This window comes from Lissotriton vulgaris, chromosome 11 (genome assembly GCF_964263255.1).
Source record: "Lissotriton vulgaris chromosome 11, aLisVul1.2, whole genome shotgun sequence".
NCBI classification, from domain to species: Eukaryota; Metazoa; Chordata; class Amphibia; order Caudata; family Salamandridae; genus Lissotriton; species Lissotriton vulgaris.
The window spans coordinates 351,050,950-351,075,781 of record NC_141699.1 but is presented as its reverse complement, the minus strand read 5'-3'; the positions used below and the strand labels follow the sequence as shown (position 1 = coordinate 351,075,781).

Below are 24,832 nucleotides of genomic sequence, written 5' to 3'. Positions count from 1 at the left end.
ATAAATATCACTGACATGCAAAGCAAGGCCCAAGATGGTCGCTATCTCCTATTAGCTGTCACTAACTGATGTTAGCGACAGCTTGGTAATAGGGAGATAATTTTATCTCCGCTTTCTTGGCTTTTAAAGCCAAAAAAGCGGAGATAAACCCCCTTGATGATATGCCCCCGGATCTTTAATGCTCCTATCCTCAGATATGTGGGGTCTATTCGCACACTGCATTTTGTAGTATGTTTTGTAGTAGTACAAGAGTACTACTAAACTTTTACAACATTGTATTCATAAACCTGGGAATTATACGAGTCTGAAATGAACCCATTGTAGCTGCCCCCCTTGTAAGATATAAATGTACCGGGGATCCAGAGAAAGGGCCTGATGATGGGGAGAGCATGGAGCTTAACCAGTGTTTCAACTGAATATACCACCATTGTCATTGTAATCCTGGCTGAAATTCATCTTGGAGTACGCCAAAGGATTTACTTGTTTGTCGATCGGCATCTGGCTCTGGGAAGGGATCTCTTTTTCTGTCTATTCATTCCAGTTTGCCCTGTCACTCTTGATCAGGATCGCCGTATTATTCCAAAGGGGTGCTTTACAAAGTAAACTAAAAGCTCATTAATCTCCAGTTGCTAATGAACAGCAGACCGTACTTGCTTTGTTTCCAGAACGACTGGGTTCAAGGGGTCTACTTAGCTTTGGCATCCCCTTATAGCATTCGAGAATCATCTTTCCTATCTACATTCACCAAACCCCAGTAATTTTTGTTCTATTTGCTGTCCCAGTCTTGCATTTCCAGGTCAGTGGAAAAGAGATGCGTTTTATGATGAGCACATGGTGTGCTTTGTAATAAAAGTCCATATCAGGTCAAATCAGGGCGGGCTTTAGCGCTGCTGGCTCCCAGAGCAACTGTCTTTTTTTGCACTCCCTCCCCCCCGCTTGGCCTCCTTCTTCATTAATGCCCTCACTACCAACATCCAACAGTGCCCCTAACCCCTCCATAGCCCCTCTGTGACATGCATTTCATTTTTTTCTAGCACTACTCATAGTTCACTCACACTCAGCTCTGTGATCTGCATTGTACACATTCTTTGCAGGAGGCACATTAACCCTCTGCGCTACTTTATGTTCAGTCAAAACTGCCACTAGACAAAACGCAATCACTCATTAGCAGCAACATTAATCAATAGTTATCTTGACATTTTTATTGTTGCCTGAAAACTGTTGGATACAGATGGAGTTCTGCAACACATACGTTTAAATCCATAAGTTATTTTCAACCACCCCAACTCCGAGGTCAGCACCAGGTATGACTGCACCGGTCACACCACCCTAAAGCAGGCCCTGCCTATAATGAAAATTGCAAGTGAATTCACCTTGCTAAATTATCCATATTTTAGGCATCTAGAGCTTATTGTTTTATAGACTGCTGCAGTCAGGTCCTTCCCAATGCTTATTGCCAGATATTTGATTGTGGTTGATGACCACTGGCATGATAGGCCTGCTACAATAGAGGACAGGCTTATGAAATGTAGTGGCAAGGCTTTGTTCTTATTCCAATAAATTTTGTACCCACATAAATTACCAAAGAGTGTTATGATGTTTAGAACACTGGGAAATGACATCCCTGGTTTTGTAAGAAGCAGTAAAATGTAATTGGCGTAAAGGACTAGTTTTATTTCAGGTGCTGCTGACTGTATACCAGTAAACTCGGAAGAAGCTCTGATTTTAATGACTAAAAGATCCAAAGAGAAAAGAAAAAGAAGAGGTGATAGTGGACATCCTTGGCACGTGCCCTGTTAATATGAAATTGGTCTGATCCGAAGCTGTTGCATCTAACAACTAACAAAGTAGATGAATAAAGCCATCAGATTTTCTAATGAACTGTCTTTGAAAATTGCTCTCTGTAGCACTCCAAAGAGGTATGGCCACTTATGGGGAGAGGAGTTGGCCTAACAGCTAGAGCGGTCGACCTCGATCTGGGGAACCGGGTTCGAGTCTCAGCAATGATGCTGAACATCCTGTGATTCTGGGCAAATCACTTAATCTCCCAGTGCCTAACAAAAATGAATGTGTCCTCATGTAACGCAACTGGTGCTATGTAGAGCGCTCTGATACCCGATAACTTCGGGTCACATTCGTGCTATATAAAACTCCATTAAAAAAAAAGCCCTGTCGAGAGCTTTTTCTTTTTTATTTATATGCAAGAGTATGCTCATACAATCACTGCATGGGTGGGTGCCTTGGGATGAAGCAGACATGATTTCTTTGTATGAGAAGAGAAATCAACCACTGTATGTGCACTAATATTTTAATGTCTGCAATACCTAAAGAGACGGACCTGTTGCTAATACATCATAGCGGGTCTTTGTCAGGCTTCAGGAGAAGGGAGATTGAGGCTCTGATGAATTCTGGTCAACTCCCATTATCACTTGCTTCTTTGAACATTTTAAACAACAATGGCAGAAGATTCTGGGTGTTGACCTTGTAAAATTCGATTGGTTAACTGTTGTCTAGACTGTACATATTAACAGGTTTTATATGTATTTTTTTCTGCGCATCCATTATGGCCTCGCAGCTGAATAACGTTTTTGCTTGACTCGGGTGACCGTTGTCTCCTGGAACTTTGCCAGAAGACATACTTTTTATGGCCTCTATCACTTCCTCTTCTGTTATATCCGCTTCGAGTTCATTTCCAGCTCCATCTCAGAGTTGTGGGATGGTAACATCTTAAAAAAAGCCTGCTTCCTCATATGATGAATTGTCAGTGGTTTTCAGAGGAGTATAACGTTTTGTAGGAACTTTCATGCTCTTAAGTTACAGATATTGGATTAGTGATTAGACTGTCTGATGAAGTTCAGTTTGCTCTGATACAGCAGATGGCATCCACGTGCTTTAGTTGCAGAGCTAAAAGTCTGCCCTCCTTTTCATCTCGCTCATAGTGTTTAAATCTCATTCTTGATAATGCCTTATCTACCATGGATATAAAAAGCAAGTTTAAATCCATTTTAGCTTGAGACAGGATTCACAGTTGTTCTGGTGATGGGGACGACCTACATTGGTCAGTTAATGATTGAGTTTGCTGTTTCGTCTGCTGCTGGTGGTCTTTTTAAGATGAAGGTCTGACATTAGTCCACCTCTCATATATGCTTTACAAGCTTTAGGGTCCTTGAACCTCCATATGACCATTCTAAGCCATGGTTTTTGGGTATGAAATTGACAAGTTAAAGATCTTTCCTTATAAGTGAGAGTTCTGAGAGTCCGAATCCAGAGATCCTGAGTGGTCAAATGTAATATTCGAATTCGCCTCCCAGTATATCTTTGGATTCTCAGAATTCCAGTACCAGTCTATTTGGTGCAAACAATGTGTTTGTCTTGCTTCTGTTAGGGATTTAAATTCAGCCTATTATTGTGCAGGAGGATGGTGTGCAAAGTTTCGCAAAGACATAACCACCGTCGGGATCTATCCATATCTTTCAGATGTGGGCCGCCAGCTTCTTATGAAGTACTTTTGTAACCTCCTCCTTACTTGTGAAGGACTCTGTTGCATAAATTACTGTCCTCACCCAGTCTCTTCAAAACTATGCAGATTCTTCACTTGAGAGGTGGGTTTCTTGGACTAAGTCCACATCTTATTTTTCTGTTTACCAAGAAGATGAGTACTTTTTTCAGTTGACTTAGCTGGTAAACCTCTTCATTCATAAACATAATATTAAGGGATGCCTCAATCAGTAGCAGTTTGTGAGGGGGGAGATATAGTTTCATTTTTTTGTTGTACCGAGCTTAGTACAGCGCAAACTTGACCGAAGGTATTGGGTGTCAGAGCCCTTTACAGAGCACCAGTTGCGTTACATGAGGACACATTCATTTTTTTGTTAGGCACGGGGAGATGAAGTGATTTGCCCAGAATCACAGGATGTTCAGCGCCATTGCCGAGACTCGAGCCCAGTTCCCAGATTCGAGGTCGATCACCGTTGCCGTTAGGCCAATTCCTCTCTCCAAAGATAAAGGGTCATAAAGGGTCATTTTGAAGTTCAAATTGGGGAGAATCAGGGGAACACCTTGGATAACAATAAACCAGAAAATGCAAGTATTTGAGGCTAAAAGTAAAACAATTAAGTGAACTAGGAGGATATAACCTCAACAGTAACTTTATTGCGTTGTATAATTACAGTAGACAAGCACAGAAATGCTAATGGGAAGTGGCTGTGGTAACAAGAGGATTTTAACTTTCTCCAGTGGGTGCCAAACAAGCAGGCCTTTCCAGACTTACATGTAGGTCTCCGAATGTGGTAACATGGTGTTTCTGTGGGTTTCAAAAGGGATCTAGACTTGTCTTGGTCTCTTGTAGGGTGGCTAGATTGCTTACGATGAGGGCCAGTCTGGGTCAGGTGTGCTGACTGATCATCACCCGGGTTTTCCTGTGTGTGTCAGAATCCCCCTATTTGAGGTGTATGGCAAAGAGTTTCCCTTTGTAGGGTGGTGCTGGTGGTAGTGTCCATCTCATGTTATGTTATGTTATTAAAATATTTCTTAAGCGCACTGTCACCGATTGGTTTCTTGGCGCTGCGATCAGCAGTAACATGAACATAGATGAAGAGAATTGAGTTATTGAAATGCTTTTCTGAAGAGCCAGGTCTTCAAGGCTTTCCGGAAAGAAAGAAGGTCTTGACAATTCCGGATCTCCAGAGGGAGGGAGTTCCACAAGCAGGAGGCAAGTGTAGCGAACCTACCGCCTCCGGCGCGCTTAAGTTTGAAAGAAGGCGTCTGCAGGAGGCTCAGATGGAGTGAGCGTAGGTTTCGAGATGGAGTGTATCTGGAGATTAGTTGGTTGATAAATGTGGGGCTTTTGCAGTAAAGGGATTTGAATATCATACATCTGGTTTTGAAGGCACATCGCTGGGTGACTGGAAGCCAATGCAGTGTCCTAAGTAGGGGGGTAGCTGCCTGTCGCCTTGGTTGGTTCAGGATTAACCTCGCAGCATGGTTCTGTACCATCTGGAGTCGTCTATTGTCTCATGTCCGTCTATTGTCTCTAAAAACTGTTCCTGGATGGAAGGGTCATGAAATTCTTACTTTTCATCACAGCATGTTGAAGAAGCCTGTATCTAATGTGTCTTTTCTTTTTTTAAAGAATTGGTTCTACGTGCCAGTGATTTCTTCTATATAGTATTAGCTTTCTGCAGAATGTTCACTGAAAATGTAATTATACAACACCAATAATATTAGTAGCTCTCAATGTATTTCATTGAACATAAGTAGCTCTCAGTACAGAAAAGGTTGGAGACCCCAACGTTCTCCTGCTGTGAACTTCCATTCATTTAGCCTACTATGAAGATTCCAGATTTCGATGCTGCAGTCCGGCGTTTCCATCACCTTCTGCCACAGTTCCGATACTCTCTTGTCCATGAGTTCAGGTCAGCGTTAGAAGTGGGCGGGGACGGAAGGGCACGGCGTGCCCCTACTTCTTAAAATTATGCTAGTCCGTTCCCCTACTTCTTAGTTTTGAAAGAGCGTACCGGGGACTGTAAAATTGCCATACTTTAAAAGTACACCTTTTTTTCACGCATGAGTGGTGCAACGTGAATATTCAGAAGGCCTCTGCACTGCGCCCGACCTCTTCCCCTTCCCCGCTGGGTCTAATGGGCCTGCAAAGTGAGACTGAAAGGGCCATCAGTGTAGCATAGTGCGAAAACAGCTACTCTGATGGCCCTGCGGCTGCTGTGAGCCCGTGATCACACCTCATTTGTGAGGACGCTGCCAGCAAATTTACATGCCAATTTAAAGCTGCTATTAGTTGGGTTTTGTGGCAGTAATATTCACAGTGTTTACCTGCGGAAGCAACGTTCATCAATGCCTACAACTTACAAGACTGTTTCCCGGCAATCTCGGCCCGGAGGTGCACCGGGGCCGTTCTCACGCCACTTCTAGTTCTGTTGACAGTTGGCCTCCCCATACAGGCCCCGGTGTAACACACACCATTCCAAAGATGTTTGAGAAACCCAAGGGCAAGAGTGGTTTTGCACCCATAACCAAACGAGTAAGCTCATATTTGGAAGCAGTATTTACACCACCTCCTGACCCATGTGCATATGATTTGGCAGATTTAATAATTGCATGTACTAACAGATTCGCCCCCCTGCAAAGCCCCATTGATAATGACGCCATCTGTGCAGACAAATCTTTTCCAACTCAAGCACAGCCCCGGTGTTTGACCCCAGTATTTAGGAGTCTGTTAGTGATTTAAGAAAATATTCCAATGTTCTGAAGTCTATGATTGGTGACCTTATGGGGATGATGAAGGGCAGGAGCAGTGATGGGGCAGGAGCAGTGATGGGGCAGGAGCAGTGATGGGGCAGGAGAGGCGACAGGGCAGGAGAGGAGACGTGGAAGGAGAGGCAATAGGGCAGGAGAGGTGACTGGGCACAAGAAGTGACGGGCAGGTGACATGACAGGCAGGTGATGTGACGGGCAGGAGAGGTGATGGGCAGGAGAGGTGACGGGACAGGAGAGGTGACGGGGCTTGAGCTAAAGCAGTAACCGAACGTGAGCGGTGAAAGGACAGCAGCGGTGAACGGGGCAGGAGCAGTGAACAGGGCAGGAGCAGTGAACGGGGCAGGAGCAGTGAATGGGGCAGCAGAAATGAACGGGGCAGGAGCAGTGAACGGGGCAGGAGCAGTAAATGGGGCAGGAGCAGTGAACGGGGCAGGAGCAGTGATAGGGCAGGAGCAGTGACAGGGCAGGAGAAGCGACAGGGCAGGAGAGGAGACGTGGAAGGAGAGGCAACAGGGCAGGAGAGGTGACCGGGCACAAGAAGTGATGGGCAGGTGACATGACAGGCAGGTGATGTGACGGGCAGGTGAGGTGATGGGCAGGAGAGGTGACGGGGCAGGAGAGGTGACGGGGCAGGAGAGGTGACGGGGCAGGAGAGGTGACGGGGCAGGAGAGGTGACGGGGCAGGAGAGGTGACGGGCAGGAGAGGTGACGGGGCAGGATCAGTGAACAGGACAGGAGCAGTGAACAGGACAGGAGCAGTGAACAGGACAGGAGCAGTGAACGGGGCAGGAGCGGTGAACGGGGCAGGAGCGGTGAACGGGGCAGGAGCGGTGACGGGCCATGAGCCAGAGCAGTAACCGGGTGTGAGCGGTGAAAGGACAGCTGCGGTGAAAGGACAGGAGAAGTGAACGGGGCAGGAGCAGTGAACGGGGCAGGAGCAGTGAACGGGGCAGGAGCAGCGAACGGGGCAGGAGCAGCGAACGGGGCAGGAGCAGTCAAGGGGGCAGGAGCAGTGTCGGAGCAGGAGCAGTGTCGGAGCAGGAGCAGTGATGGGGCAGGAGAGGCGACAGGGCAGGAGAGGTGACTAGGCAGGTGACATGACAGGCAGGTGACATGACAGGCAGGTGACATGATGGACAGGAGAGGTGATGGGCAGGTGAGGTGACGGGGCAGGAGAGGTGACGGGGCAGGAAAGGTGACGGGGCAGGAGAGGTGACGGGGCAGGAGAGGTGACGGGGCAGGAGAGGTGACGAGGCAGGAGAGGTGACGAGGCAGGAGAGGTGACGGGGCATGAGCTAGAGCAGTAACCGGATGTGAGCGGTGAAAGGACAGGAGCGGTGAAAGGACAGGAGCGGTGAACGGGGCAGGTGCAGTGAACGGGGCAGGAGCAGTGAACGGGGCAGGAGCAGTGAACGGGGCAGGAGCAGTGAACGGGGCAGGAGCAGTGAACGGGGCAGGAGCAGTGAACGGGGCAGGAGCAGTGAACAGGGCAGGAGCAGTGATGGGGCAGGAGCAGTGATGGGGCAGGAGAGGCGACAGGGCAGGAGAGGAGACGTGGAAGGAGAGGCAACAGGGCAGGAGAGGTGACCGGGCACAAGAAGTGACAGGCAGGTGACATGACAGGCAGGTGATGTGACGGGCAGGTGATGTGATGGGCAGGAGAGGTGACGAGGCAGGAGAGGTGACGGGGCAGGCGAGGTGACGGGCAGGAGAGGTGACGGGGCAGGAGCAATGAACAGGACAGGACCAGTGAACAGGACAGGAGCAGTGAACGGGGCAGGAGCGGTGAGCGGGGCAGGAGCGGTGAGCGGGGCAGGAGCGGTTAACAGGGCAGGAGCGGTTAACAGGGCAGGAGCGGTGAACAGGGCAGGAGCGGTGAACAGGGCAGGAGCAGTGACGGGCAGGAGAAGTGACGGGCCAGTAGAAGTGACGGGCCAGGAGAAGGGAGGGGTCGGGGGAATTGACGAAGCAGGAGTGTTAATCGAGCATGAGCAGGAGTACTGACTGGACAGGAGCAGTGAAAGGGCAGGAGTAGGCATTTCCCAGGGCGACTGGAAGGGTAGGGGGGCAGTTTAGTTTGGGGGGACCGGTTTTGTACAAGTGCAGGAGTTTTAAAAACACTGCAAAGTTATTTGTATATTCAGCAGGTTTCGGTCAACAATACAAGTGCCAAGATAACTTTGGTGATCAATGTACCTACTGGAGGGAGATGGGAGCATGTTTTGTCTAGTGGCTATTTTACTCATCTAAGGTAGTGCAGAGAGGTAATATGCCTGCTGCAAAGAACATGTACCATGCATATCAAAGAGCAATATGTTATGTGTATAGTTCAGTGGGTACTGCTTTGTGTTCGCTTCCCGAATGAAAGGACACTTGAATACATATGGCCTGGCAGTTAGGGCTGGACTGTTCACATTGGCACAGGATCAAGACTGATTTGCTTATGGCTGGGTCCAAACTGGAATGGCATGGTGAGCAAAAAACGATGGATTTAAGCCCCGATCCCTGAACTGGGGTGAATGTATGACCTTGTTCTGCATTCTGTCCATCAATTGTTCTTTTTGCATTTGTCACCCCGAGTGGGACAGGTATGCTCAATCATGAGTCCTGTGCTCTCCATGCCAATGGAATCAAGCTATCCTGGCTGATGAGGGCTGAAAGCCCGAAACCGGTCCTAGGATGCTTGTTTCCAGTCCAGGGAGGACCTGGCCTGGCAGTTCGGGCTACACTGCTCTCATTGGGCACAGGATCAAGACTGATTTGCATATGGCTGGGTCCAAACTGGAATCGCATGTGAGCAAATAAACAATGGATTTAGGCCCATCTCTCTGCACTGGGGTGAATGTATGATATTGCTCTGCATTCTGTCCACCAGTTGTTCTTTTTACTATATTATGATTGAGCAGCTAGCTGGCTGACATGAATATGAAGGAGCCTTTGTGGGTTTCCGTGAGTCTAGATTCTCCTGAAGAGTCCCTTTCTCTTCTGAGCCCTGCTTAACACATGTGTATAGGAGGATTCATGACCTCAATGTTTGAGACAAAAAATAATCATGGATTTCTGAACAATGAGAGTAAAAGCATTAAGGTAACATGTTGTTCCTCCTTATATTTCACATGCTTTAGATACACCTGTATTCTCTATGAGTGTTTGCTTTTTCCTGAATTAAACCTCAAATAAACATATCCATTCTTTTAATTAAATAACGTTATAAGCTGTAACTGGTCAGTGAAATGCTTAACGTACTAAAAATTGGTATGTTTTGCTATATCTAGCCACACCCCTGACTCCGCCCACTGATTCAATCTTCGGTTGTTCCCGCCCCCTGATTCTCCACCCACAGTTCCCCTACTTTTTTTTTCCCCACTTCGACCACTGGTTCAGGTTGAGATTTAAAGGAGGCGAGGTCTATGTGGACGGTTTTTAGTTCCTTGTTGTGTCTGCACTCGCTCGTTCCACAGCTGTAATGGACAGCTTGATGGCCTTCATTTCGGTCATAATGCAGTCAGGAGTGGACGATGCCGTAGTCGAGCCTTGCACTGGTTGCACCTTAGACTGGCGTTGTCTTGAAAATGCCTCAGAAAAGATGCACTATCTCCGTGGTGTGTGTGTGCCTGACTGACTTGCGCTATATCACCTCCCATTGACAATTTTAAAGCATACTAAGGCTGCGGCCTTTTAGATACGGACAAGTTCATTGGCGCTTAAAGATGTAAATAGCCGTCATAGCATTTGTGGAAGTCCAAGGCTAGCTGGGGAAATTTGTTGGTAAAAAACCCACTATGTCCTTGTTTGTGATGCGTTACTGGCATAATAAATAGTACATGTGAGATTGAGATTCTGCAGTTTACTTACTTTACCAGTAGAGGGCAGGCATTTATTAAAAGTGGAAGCTCAAGTGCCTAATACTCTCTATTAAGATCGACGATCACCGAGCAGAGTGAAATATGTTCATGTTCGATTTGTTTGTCGACGTTCTATAAAGATATTGGAGACTTAAAAACTATATTCAGTATACAAGCACAGCACTGCGTAGGAACCCCCAGCTCCCTTTCACCTCCGTTATGTACAAATTCCCCGATGAAAGTAAACAACAGGGGAGAAGGGGAATCAACATATTCCTTTCCGATGTAAGGACGACACCTAGTGGTAATATAGCATATAGTTCCCTGGATTCTTTAACAGTGCTCTTGGGAAAGCTGTTCATTTGCACTATGTCTAGCGAGGAACAAAGTAATAAATGAGCACTCACCTTCACCACTTCATCTTTAGAGTTGTAGAAGATAATCCGGGGCTCCTCCTCTTCTTTGGAGTCGTACTTCAAGTTATGGCTGTGGCGTCAGAGTTAAGGAACCCAATATTGAGGCAATTACCATTCGTACACACATCACCCACGTCAGAAATACTCACTAAATTCTACACTTTAAAAAACACCCCATTTTGTGGAGATTCTCTTGGTAAAGCAATCTTTCCAAAAACAGCCTCCCTCTTTACCCATCTCAACCACAGCTCTGCCCCCATACAAGGTCCCATTTATATGTGCTGCCCACCACCCTATGCTCCTACCCTACTGCCCTTCGAAGCCTGACATCCCAAGCATCTTCCGCCAGCCCTCCAGTGCACTCACCAGGTTAGACTCACCACCCCGTATTGCCCTATACAGACCCCGCGTTATTTAATGTTATGTTATGCTATGGTATGTTATGTTAGCAGAGATTTGCATTTGGCTGTCTGATTCAGGTACCTGCTCCCAGGGTTCAGTCTTTTTTTGCTGTTGGAGTAGTATTCTTCGCAGTGATGGTATGGTTAAGCATGATGCTTTCATCTATATATTTGATGGTAAGTTTGTTAGAGTTGTTTGATTATGATCTTATGAAACACTAAACTGCTAGCTGGTGGAACACTAAACCCTCTTTCTTTAAGGGACAAAACCCTCAAGAACACAAGGGCTACACTAGAAAGATTTATTGTAAAATCAAAACCCTATTCTGGTGCACACAATTTGAATTGTAATTATAATGAAGACAAATAAAATGGAAGCAGCAACATTGATCAAAAGCGTGAACACAAGTAAATACCCCAACATGATTGCTGTTATATGTTTATGGCAATTGTACCTCCATTCTGCTACCTCTAACCACTAAGCTTATTGTAGCACAGCAGAAAAAAGCCTAGTTTGAGTGTCATGGGTGGTTCACCCTGTTAGCATACCTGTTTGAACAAGTGTGCTTGTGTTGGATATACTAGCAATACCTTCTATTCTTGTTGTTCGAGTACAGCTGCACTGTTAAGTTCAGCAAGCGAAGAGGCGGAAGGCAAGTGCCTCCTTAGTAGTTGATTCAATTAGAATCAGTGATATAATTCTGCATGGCCAGTGCCACTGTCAAATGCCTTGAAGGTCTTCCCTCTAACCTTTCTTCTTTGTTTTTGCCTTTTACAAAAATTATTTCACTGTTACAGAAACTCTCAAAATAAACGATTAACAGAGACTGGTGTGATGCCCTTTCACATATTTTTATTCTTACAACAATACATGAGACATGTTGGTATACCCCTTCTAGAAACTCATCAGAAATAAGAAGAAAAAAAATAGAGGCAAAACTGTCAGCACTTATATTAAATACTTCAAATATATTCAGGCAATACTTTATTATCATGTTGCAGAACATAATCATATGAGCAGAATGTGTTTTCTATTAACCACACATATTCAACTTTAATTGATTGACACATGGACCTCAAGCAAGGGAATACTTAGGGAAAAAAGACATAGTTTCATTGAAATCTTGCAGTGAGATAGGAATTTGACCACTAGGGACAATCAATCAATAAATGAGGGGATTTTAAGCATGCTACTCACCTGTGAGGGTCTCAAGGCGATGGGGCGGAGGGATGCAGCTCTGGGTCAGCCAAACAGCCAGGTCTTGAGGCTCTTTATGAACGTGTGTAGGGTAAGGGAGCATCTGATGGTGGCTGGGAACTCATTCCAGGCTTTGGCTGCGACATAGGAGAAGGCTCTTCCTCCAGTACTGGTTCTGCGGTTGCGCGGGTTCGCTGCCAGGGTGAGGTCAGCGGAGTGGAGGTATCTTTTGGGTGCATGGAAAGAGATTCTTTGATTGAGGTATTTGGGTCTGATGTTGTGGAGGGATTTGTAGGCATGGGTGAGTAGTTTGAAGGTTACTCTCTTCTGAACCAGGAGCCAGTGGGGGTCTTGCAGGTGTTGGGTCATATGCTCATGTCAGGGGGTGCCAAGGACTAGTCTGCCTGCGGAGTTCTGGATGATCTGGAGTTTGTTTAGCAGGGATTTGTTGATTCCCGCATAGAGGGTGTTTACGTAGTCCAGTCTGCTGTTAATGAGGGTGTGGGTGACGGACTTTATGGCTTTAGGGGTGATCCACTTGAAGGTCTTGCAGAGGAACAATCTATTCTTGACCTCTTATGAAGGGGCACCTCTAACAGCATAACACTAGCCAGGCCTCATACCCAGTCAACCGTTTTATTCTTGTTCAAGAGGTCATCATTTATAGTAAGACCGTAATTCACTTCACATAACACTTCATCATAATAATCACTCCAAGGGTGGGCATTTGTTTGTAGTGTGTAAACAAAAAATATGTATGTTAAATTGGGGAAATATACAAAGTAAACCACAGAATCTGATGCAAAAAAGAACAAAATCTGGGCTGTTAAATAAAGTTAAAAAAAGCAAATAGTGAATCACATATTGAATTTTTCACCTTAGACCTGACAGTGGTATTTATATAATTTGGAACTTGATACTTTTGACATAAATTAATGATCTGTGGTCTGATCTGACAATATCATCAAACAACAACATGTTTTTCCTAGCTCAGATTGACAAAAGGCAGTGCCACAAGGATATTTTGGATATGAGGCAGTGGTGGTTTCTACATAGATGTGACTTTACTGCATGCACCCCATATTTGAAAATCTGCAGCATAATTGTCAATTTTGAACAAAAAGTGTTTTTGTAGCCTGAAATCAATCAAAGGTTTTTAAAAAAACATTTTGTTGGCATTTTCAGTGTTATAGCAAGACAGACTTACAATTACTTCATCAACTTCATAATTCTCCCCCTCCCGTCCCCTTCTGGTGGCTGCTGGAGGTCGGACCAAAACCCAGCTTCACAGGCCACACAAGAAATCTAGGGATCCTCCTAGACGACAAGCTCAATATGAGGGCTGAAGTCAACACAATGTGTTTCCACATCCTAAGCGTGCTGCGAGAAATCTTCAAATGGTTGCCTCAGAATACTAGACGAACCATTACACAAACATTCATTGTCAGCAGGTTGAACTATGGCAACACTCTCTATGCCGGAATCTCCAAACAAATCCTATCCAGATTCCAGACCATCCAGAACACCGCTGCAAGACTCCTACTTGAACTCCTATGCCATACCCACGGTGAACAGTCAAAATATTGAGTCCAAAATATCAATTGGACATAATATCGAGTTTTAAATATAGATTGGACAAAATATCGAATGGACAGAATATAGATATCAAAAATATCGTTTGTAAGGTAAGTAATGTAATATCGAATGTTAAAAATATAGAAAGTTAAAATATCGAAGTATATAATATAGATTATTAAAAATATCGATTTTTTAATAATATCGAATTTTTATAGTGTTTTTTAATGTTATAATATGTGTGAAAAGTGTTTATTTATGTTATAATTAATTTTTATTAATGAATTTTGTATTTTACTTTTTTGCGTAATTTAATTCTGTAGCGGGTTGTGGGTTTATAGGGGAATAGGGTGGGAAGTCATTTAATTATAATTAAACAAGTACATTTATTTATTGGTATTATTTTAAAATTAATTGTTAATTAATTTATATTTGGTAAATAATTATATTTTAATTGGTAATTAATTTTAATTTATTTTATATGCTAATTATGTTACTTTTACTACTTTTTGTTGTGTAGCGGGTTGTGGGTTTATAGGGGAATTGGGTGGGAAGTAATTTAATTATAATTAATTAAATATGTAAATTTATTTATTGGTATTAATTTATAATTAATAGTTAATTAATTTATATTTGGTAATTAATTATATTTTAATTGGTAATTAATTTAAATTAATTGATTAATTGCTAATTATGTTAATTTTACTAATTTATTTTCTGTAGCGGGTTGTTGGTTTATAGGGGAATAGGGTGAGAAGTAATTTATTTATAATTAATTAAATAATTAAATTAATTTAATTGTATTTAATTCAAATTGATTGTTAATACATTTTTAATTATTAAATAATTAATAGTTAATTAGTAATTAATTTGTATTAATAGGTAACTAATTGTAATAATTAATGTTAATTAGTAATTTTAATTGATTAATTATTATATTATATTAAATTGGTAATTACTTTTAAATAACTTTTTATAGATATTAATTTAAATTTTTTACAATAATATATGAAGTATTTACTTTCTGTAATGTTGCATTCCCTGGAGTGGGAATATTAATTTTTACCCCTACGCTATCCAACGCTTTCCCTACTGTTGCACTCACTGGAGTAGGAATAGTAATGTTTACCCCTACGCTATCCAACGCTTTCCCTACTGTTGCACTCTTTGGAGTGGGAATAGTAATTTTGACCCCTACGCTATCCAACGCTTTCCCTACTGTTGCACTCTTTGGAGTGGGAATAGTAATTTTTACCTCTATGCTATCCAACGCTTTCCCTACTGTTGCACTCACTGGAGTAGGAATAGTAATGTTTACCCCTACGCTATCCAACGCTTTCCCTACTGTTGCACTCTTTGGAGTGGGAATAGTAATTTTGACCCCTACGCTATCCAACGCTTTCCCTACTGTTGCACTCTTTGGAGTGGGAATAGTAATTTTTACCTCTACGCTATCCAACGCTTTCCCTACTGTTGCACTCTTTGGTGTGGGAATAGTAATTTTTACCCCTACGCTATCCAACGCTTTCCCTACTGTTGCACTCACTGGAGTGGGAATAGTAATTTTAACCCCTACGCTATCCAACGCTTTCCCTACTGTTGCACCCACTGGAGTGGGAATAGTAATTTTAACCCCTATGCTATCCAACGCTTTCCCTACTGTTGCACCCACTGGAGTGGGAATAGTAAATTTTACCTCTATGCTAGCCAACGCTTTCCCTACTGTTGCACCCACTGGAGTGGGAATAGTAAATTTTACCTCTACGCTATCCAACGCTTTCCCTACTGTTGCACCCACTGGAGTCGGAATAGTAATTTTAACCCCTACGCTATCCAACGCTTTCCCTACTGTTGCACCCACTGGAGTGGGAATAGTAAATTTTACTTCTACACTATCCAACTCTTTACATACTGTTGCACCCACTGTAGTGGGAATAGTAATTTTAACCTCTACGCTATCCAACACTTTCCCTACTGTTGCACTCTTTGGAGTGGGAATAGTAATTTTTACCCCTACGCTATCCAACGCTTTCCCTACTGTTGCACCCACTGGAGTGGGAATAGTAATTTTAATCCCTATGCTTTCCAACGCTTTCCCTACTGTTGCACTCTTTGGAGTGGGAATAGTAATTTTAACCCCTACGCTATCCAACGCTTTCCCTACTGTTGCACTCTTTGGAGTGGGAATAGTAATTATTACCCCTACGCTATCAAACGCTTTCTCTACTGTTGCACTCCTTGGAGTTGGAATAGTAATTTTTACCCCTACGCTATCCAACGCTTTCCCTACTGTTGCACCCACTGGAGTGGGAATAGTAATTTTTACCCCTACGCTATCCAACGCTTTCCTTACTGTTGCACTCCTTAGAGTTGGAATAGTAATTTTTACCCCTACGCTATCCAACGCTTTCCCTACTATTGCACCCACTGGAGTGGGAATAGTAATTTTAACCCCTACGCTATCCAACGCTTTCCCTACGATTTCACTCTTTGGAGTAGGGAATAGTAATTTTAACACTTCTGCTATTGTACGGTAATAATATTGGATATTATTTAATTATTTTATGTTACTATATATATATATGTTTTAAACAAATGTGATTTAATTTTTTTTATACCTTTCATCAATTATTTAATTATTATAAGTTAAATATTTTTAAGCATATTTTAATAATTCATTTTTAATATTAATTAAATTTAACATTGTTTTTAATAAAGTCGATATTTTTATAAACTATATTTTAGTAAACGATATTTTATACTCGATAATTTTGTACTTACCTGTTTGTAGATACAAACTCGATATTCTGTCTGTCGATATTTTTTACACAATGGTTTGATAGTCGATATTCTGTCCCTCGATATTATGTCAGTGATCCCATACCCACATCACACCATACCTCAGGAAGCTTCAGTGGCTCCCAATTTACAAGCTCAGCCAATTCAAACTTATCACACACACATACAAAGCCCTACACAACACAGGACCAGAATACCTAAACCGCTGCATACACTTTCACCAACCCACCACACACCTGTGCCTCACTCTCGCTCACTCACATTCCATGCATAGACAGAAGCAAAACTGGAGGTTGTTCATTCTCCTACATCGGACCCAAGACATGGAAGGACATCCATGAACACATCAGAGTCTCCTCCACACTTCTTGAAATCCGTAAGAAGCCAAACACCTGGCTCTTCGTATAAGCACATTGGCGACTGCAAACCTACACATCTGCCTAAGTACCTGGATACCCTCTTAGGTGCTTAGAGCACTATACAAATCAATATAGCATAACTCTAAAAGGGGTTTTAATTTTTAACAATAAGAAATATGGTCACCAATCAAGATTAGACTTTTTCTTGCTAGATCATGCAGCCTTTTCATACTTGGTTGCCTGATCCACAAGGCCCTCTCCCTGCAAGGTCCCGCATTTATTGCCTCCCTGATCCATCGTTATGTTCCCTCTCGTGCTCTTCGATCTTCAGGCACTAACCTACTGTCCACATGCACCTTCAGCCGCAGGAAACACGGTGGCTTGCGCTTTTCTTCACAAGCTCCACTCTTTCGGAATTCTCTTCCTCTCACTCTCCGCTTATCCCCCTCCTACTCCTAATTCAGGAAGGCCTTGAAGACTCTGCTCTTCTCTCAAGCCTACAGTTAACTGGTCATACCCCTTGAATGTTCCCAGCCTGTCCTTAAAGCGCCAAGAAACCGTTGGTGTACGCGCGCTATATAAATTTCTGTTATCATATCATATCAAGACTGGTTGGGTCAGGATGTTCTGCATAAAATTAGTAATAATGATGCTGGGGATTCCAATGCCCCATTACAGGGAGTGAGATCATGAGGCCATTATGGCTGGGAAGTCATGTAAAGTGACAGGCCCAGATGGGATACCAGCCGAGTTCTATAAATGTTTGAGCAAGATTCGTATCCCAATAATGGAGAAACTGTTTTCACACATTTTTGAGGAGGAAAGAGACATGCCACTATCGTGGGACGAAGCCATAGTTAACGTTGATTCTCAAGCCAGCAAAACCACCTAATGCTTGTGACTCTTATAGACCAATTTCGCTGCTAAATAGCGATTATAAAATCTTTGCCAAACTTTTAGCACAAAGGTTAAACGGGGTGCTGGGAAGTATTATACATGAGGACCAAAAAGGTTTTGTTAAGGGAAGTGGGATTCAAGAGCTAACGTATAATCTAATTTGGGTGAAAGATTTAGCTTCACTCTACAAATTACCTTTGGCCATTATTACCTTAGATGCTACAAAAGCCTTTGATAGGTTAAATTGGCCTTATCTGCAGAAAATATTGAGGCTGTCTAATATTGGTAATAACTTTTGTAGGACTGTGGATTTGATATATCAAATCCCAACTGCAAAGGTCTTGGTGAATGGGAATTTATCAGCCACTGTTGAGGATGGAAACCTTCTTTCTTGGGACAAGTTGGTGGAGATCACAGATAATAAACTATCCAGGTTTAAATATTTACAAATGAAAAGCTTGTATCAAGCAGCTGGAATGGATATTGGTTATCCGAATGAGTTGGAGTCTGCACTGGTTCAGAAAATCGCAAGAAAGAAAGAGGTGGCAAACCTTTATTGGCTTCTGATGGATCTCTCAGAGGGTGATTTTAGACTACTAACGGAACTGTGGGGAAAGAGCTTGCTGGGGATCCAGTGAGAAGATTTATGTCAAGTATCTAGTAAAATCTTGTACTCCACGGTGCAGGCTGCAAATTTAAGGAAAAAAACTTTTTTCTGTCTCCACAAAGTTTTTTGGACATCCTTGAGGCTTTGAAATTGGGGAAGGGCATTACCCCAAAATGTCCAAAATGTGCCCAAGAGAAGGTAGATGATATATGCATGTGTGTGTGTGTGTGTGTGGGTGTCCCCGCCTGCCTGACCCCTGCCATCCATCTTCTGCTGTGCACTTTTTACTCTGACCTGTCTGGATACGCTTGGGATGTGACCTCGCGCAATTTCACCAAACGCATTTTTCCAGCGATGGGCTTTCGTTTGACAACCTATTGCATTCTGGGTGCTGTAGTCGTGGAGGGCTTACATTGGCCTAATTCGTCTAAAAAACATGCAGCCTGATTCATCATTCTCCCGTTTTGCGAGCCCCTAATAGCGATTCATAGCGAATCGCAATTAAGGACTCGCAAAACGGGATTCATGAAGGAATCGCATAAAGAAATGCGATGCCTACATAATCCTTATTTGCGATTAGCAAATTGCTTATCGCAAATAAGGAATAACTCCCCATGCATTCCTATGGGCCAAAAGGCCCAATGAATGGGGAGTATTCCTTATTTGCGATTAGCAATTAGCTAATTGCAAATAAGATAGTGATTTGAAGGGTGCCAGGGGTGTCCAAAGGACACCCTGTAGCACCCCTCAAATGAAATTTTACACAAGTGTTGCACACACACATGTCCAAAGGACATGTGTGCGTGTAACATGCAACTCAGAAAAATGCATTTAAATGCATTTTTCTGAGTTTTCGCAATTTACCACGAGGTCTGACCTCGCGGTACATTGCAGCCAGAAATTGCGAATTCGCGAAAAAATTTTGGATGATGAATTCCATTTAAGGAATCTCAAATAGAGATTCCTTAAATGTAATTCCTCGCAAAATTGCGAGATCGCAATTAGCTTTTTTTGCATTTGGGATGCTGAATCCCAAATGCAAAAATCGCACTCGCAAAGGGCCAGATTCTCAGAATCTGGCCCTTTGCAAGCGCAATTTTGTTTGATGAATCGGGCGGATGATCCCTATGATTTGCAGATAGAAAGTCCAGGACTAGAAATGGTGTGCTTGATGACATGAAGTGAGGTGGCAGTCCTAGAGGCACTCGAACGTTGCCTTCGCTCCTTAAGTAAGAACTCCCAGCCTCATCACAGATTCTAGCCACACCAGTGGACAAAACTATGGGTGAGAGGGCACCCCTTTGATTTTTTAAATTGTTTCTCCTGTCCAAAACTGCCCATTACCTTCTGTTTCTCTCCTGACTCCGGTATGGTTCGCTGTTCTACTGCAGGTATTCGTGGGTTTCTGAGAAAGGGACAACAGACCCCTAATCCTTCTACACTGTGGTATTTTTCTAACATGTCCCAAAAAAATAAGGCCTGCATTTACTGAGCATTAAATCAAACCTCTCTTCATAGCCTATTTGTTTACCTAGCTCCAGTGTCTGTGACATGTGACAGATGTTTCCAGAATTTCCCAACGAGCCCACTTTGCCATAGGCATTCTTCCAACCATGGCTGTTACCAGTCCCTGGGAGGCCACTGGAAGGATACTACAGCGCCCAGCGCTCCATCATGAAGTGGTACAGCTCCGGCATCTTCTTTATACCTCATCCGACCACACTGGGCGCCTGCGGGAAAGAAAAGCACATTGATAGCATGAGAATGGGCCATGTCTCACTCGTCTGTGTGTGTGTATCAGTTTTCAATATTAATTTACCATCAACGCTTGAGGTAAAGACTATATCTATATGGTCACTGGAGTGAAGTGACTATTCATCATGCACAATCACACTTCCCTCCACTGGTTACCCTATTTTCAATGGTATGGATCCAGACGCGTACACATGTAACTCTGCACTGCATATAGCTATGGCATTATTTGTGATGTCATCAATGATGTAATTAGTGATGTCTTCAGTGATTTCATTTAACATGTCATGAGGATGTAATATGTGAGGTTATAGCAGTGCATGCTGGTGGCACAAGTTATAGTTAGCTCAGTAAACTACAACTGGAGAATTTCTGGTTTTTTGGGGGGGATTGTGGGGGGGTTAAGTCAAAATGACGTGCACACAGAGACTTTGCCCTTCCTTGATCTACCTGCTGGGGTGGGACTACATCCCCCAGCAGGCTCTGCACCATCTGCTGCCCAGGAGGAGGGGCTTGCTGTATCATGCCATTAAAGCACTTCTGGGTTACAACAGCGCCGTACATGCACACAGAGATTTTGTCCTTCTGGGGTGGGACTACGTCCCCCAGCAGGCTCTGCACCATCTGCTGCCCAGGAGGAGGGGCTTGCTGTATCATGCCATTAAAGCACTTCTGGGTTACAACAGCGCAGTACATGCACACAGAGATTTTGTCCTTCTGGGGTGGGACTACGTCCCCCAGCAGGCTCTGCACCATCTGCTGCCCAGGAGGAGGGGCTTGCTGTATCATGCCATTAAAGCACTTCTGGGTTACAACAGTGCAGTACATGCACACAGAGATTTTGTCCTTCCTTGACCGACCTGCTGGGTGGGACTACGTCACTCAGCAACCTCGGCACCATCAGCTGACCAAGAGGAGGGGCCTATCGTATTGCACCATTAAAGCACTTCTAGTCCACTGCAGTGCAGGACTTGCACAGAGAGACTTTGCCCTTCCTTGATCAACCTGCTGGAGTGTGGGCCTACAGCTCCCAGCAGGCTTAGCATAATCTGCTGCCCAGGAGGAGAGCCCTGCGGTATCGCGGTATTAAAGCGATTTAATGCTACTGCAGTGCGACACGCGCCCGGTCGCGTGCCCGGGGGAAGACCGGCCAAGAGCAGGCCTATCTGTGCCCGTCCATGGATGGACGAGGCTGGGCTGGGCCCTGTCCCTTGGTCCTGTGGCCCGCCACCACAGTCTGCTGAGTCAATGCCCTATACCAACAACTTCTTCACCCCCAGGAAGTAAGTGTCACTGTCCTTTCTTATCATTAATGCAGTGATCATATTTTTCTGTTGCCCTGTGTCCTACAACTGTATCGATTCCTGGTTAGGGCGGTACCTGAGTCACTAACATGGCCAAAAGGAAGGCCCGAGCTCTAAAGCCATAATAGCCCCCAGTCATACAACAATTGACTCCTTTTGGCCAGAGCAGTGGGTGTTATTTCAAAAGAGATTGATCTGGCCGAAAGACACCTATCCCTGGGACTTGGCAGAACAGCCGCCGCTCCAGCAACAAGTGACACTGGGCCAGTAGTTTTAGAGGGACCACCACCACCATGGCCTTTGAAGTGACTTTTCCTTGTGCCTCCCCCTCTGGGCCTAACGAGAACTTGTATGTTCCATCCTCACCTGCATGTCTGCAAGCTGCCAAGCACAAGCTCAAGACCTCGATAGCAGCCAAACATAACATGTGAATTTGTAAAAGCTCCCGTTCATCCCTAATGGGTTATCTTGGAGCTGAATAACAGATTTTTATTGTTACCCAACTCAATGGTACTCATTTTATCGACCTTAGATGGATGAAACCTGTGACCATGAGGTTGAACACCGGCCCCTGAGGTGGATGCATTTGTCCGCTGAGCCACCGAACCCAGCCAAAGCACCTATGAATCTGTTTGGCTCTCCGGACTCACCTGATCTTAACTTTCTTGGAGCTGTCTATGACTTTGACTGGACCCCCTTCTGTCACAAACTTGTGTCCACACTTAATGACTGTCTTGCTGCCATACTGGCAAAACTGGACAAGCTGGAGCCTGAAGTGGGAACATTTGTAACTAAATGCCAGCATAAGATTACATTTGCAGAACCACCACCTACTTCAACCACTGTAACCAGACCTCTTCCCTCCTCTAGGCCTAATCTGCATATTCCATCTGAGCGTAAAACTCCTCAGCTAGCCGGGACAGATCCTCGGTCAACTATCCCCTCATAGTCCCGGCTGCCATAGAAGATAGTCTTCCTAACCCTCTAGATCGTCCTTTCCTCGCTGCCCATGTGTCCTGCTTAGCACTCCCATTACAAGCGATCTACCTCTCCCTGCTTGCTGTCTCTATGTTGTGGTTATGTCTAATATCCCTCCTCTACCAGATTCCAGCCAGGTGTCCACCAACAAGCTCCTACATAATGTGTGTTACTGGCTTGCTAGTCATTCAGGATTTAAAACCCAAGACCACCATGATATCCTGATGGTGTAGTCTGGACCGGTTCCTCAACAAACACTTTCTCAGAGGACTGAGTCATTATGAATTTTACGTATCCAAACATTGCAAGGAACATTTTTTTCAGCTCCAATAGGATAAGCATCTTGTTCCTTGGCTTCTTTTACAGGAACCTACAAAATAATACAAACCCTCTAGTACCCGGGGGCCGACAAAGTCTCAACTATCCTGGTAGCTATCCCATTCCTGTCAAAAAAACAGTTTGCAATATTATCAGACCTCAACGTGCAGGACTGACTCTTCTTACCTTTCAGTAGCAATAGCCGGATATCCAACAATGGACAATATCCAATAGGGTTTTAGAGACAGCTCAGGCACCTTTGAGCAGTGTCTGAACCTTAATCTCATTATTAATAAAGCTAAGGAGGGGACGCTGTTTCTGTCATTCTTGGACCTTATCAGTGCCTTTATTAGTGTCAACCGCAGTAAGCTATGGTGGATACTTTGGGAGCAGGGCCTAGATGAGGAGTTGGGTAATTTCCTGCAGGCCCTGCATTGCGGGGTCAATGATGCCTCAGTACGGTATGGGTAAGTGGTAGAATGTATGAGTACCCTTAAGTTACAGCGGGATGTCCTACAGGGGTGTGTCCTTGCCCCTGTTATGTTCCTTCTATATATAAATGGTTTGTACACTACCTTGCAATCTGATGGGAAGGATCTTCCTAAGATGAACTCTATCCTGGTCCCAGCTGCACTCTAAGCGGACAGTGCTGTCTTGGTGTCACGCACCGCTAATGTTTTATGGGTATTAATCAACAGCTTTGTCACTTCTATGAATAATTCAGATCTAGACCGGAACATTTCCTAAACTAAATACATGGTATGTTATGTACCAAGAGATCTGTCAAAAAGGATTCCTTCTGGATTACGCACAAAGGCATAGACAAGGGCACCAATTTCCCTTACCGTGGCATTTTATTTGATTCCAAAATTTCCTGGGTCCCATGTATAGCTAACCACTGCCAACAGTTTAACCTCTCAGTCAGGGGCTTGTTTGATTTTCCCCAAAGTGTTGGCATTAAGCCTATCAAGCCCGCCCTTGGAGTTTACTATAGAAAATGCTTGCCAGTATTAGCATATGGCACTGGGATCTGGGGCTACTGGGAGGTGTCCAAGGTCCAGGTGGAGGAGAATAGATTTTGTCTGCACTAATAAGGTCTCGACCCCGCATTTCTTCCTTCATAAAGAACTAGGGTTGACCTATTTATCAGATCTCATCAAGTTGTATCATAGACCCTCTGGATTTCTGTTTGGTCCAATAGTCACACAAGCTTAAATCAGGAAATCAGACAAGATTGTTTGAGTTGCAAAAAAGGGTATATGTATTCTCTGGATAAACCACATGAAATCTGTTGCAAGTGCCATCTGCTGGAATGAACTATTTTCCTTCCTCCACACCCTGACCAAAGAGGACATTTTCAAAGCCAAGACACTATTACTTAAACATATGACCTACACAAGAGAGCAAGAGGAATTACAAAAAATCATCACTGTGGGACTATGTCCTGGTCCAAACAACAACTCTGATTGAGCCACATCTAGCTTTGGTCCCTAGCCTGTGGGAAAGGTCCTTCTTGGCTAAATTACGGCTAGGATCTATCAGGTAAATGCTAAGTTTCCATTTAGGCGGGTTTGCCAAAACCTCTATCCTCGTGTGTCCATGTGATTAGAACTCAGTTTGAAATATGAGATTCTGGAGCACTTCTTTTTTCTGTAAATATCATGAGCACTTAAAAAAAAGTTTTAAAAAAACATTCTTTAATTGTGTGGTTTTACTCAGTACTGGCCAGCTATATATTATCCTCGCCAACTCACAGATACTAAATTTTTTTTTTACAAGGGCTGTTTTTTAATGGCAGCTATCCGCAAATGCAAAATATTTTCTATTGGCCATTTTTTATCCTGAGACTCAATGGACTAATCTTGTTTATATATTTTGCTCTTTGTAGATCTGATTACCATTTCCAATGCTGAGACCTATTGGAGTATGTTACCTTTTTATTTTTCTGTTTGCACATCTAATGCTGATTTGCACTTCTTTTTATACCTGTATGACTATGTAATGACTTTTATATTTTTTAAGATGAACTGTGACGTTATTGCTTTTTTATCTCTTGTGTTTTTTATTTGAACTTTTAAACCATGCTTGTTTTGAATCTTTTGTGATCATT

The 24,832-nt window shown here is 43.8% G+C and overlaps 1 protein-coding gene across 1 annotated transcript in view; it reads right to left on the bottom strand.

The window, feature by feature from the left end:
- The window catches only part of LOC147679756 (selenoprotein M-like), a 106,717-nt gene that overhangs the window by 3,740 nt on the left and 78,145 nt on the right, over positions 1–24,832 (bottom strand). The window contains exons 2-3 of the mRNA XM_086944749.1: positions 20,024–20,100; positions 10,526–10,604 (exon numbers count right to left, since the gene is read on the bottom strand). Of these exons, the coding sequence (XP_086800875.1) occupies positions 10,526–10,604; positions 20,024–20,067 (123 nt within the window). The 5' untranslated portion in view covers positions 20,068–20,100. The remainder of the gene's footprint in view (positions 1–10,525; positions 10,605–20,023; positions 20,101–24,832) is intronic.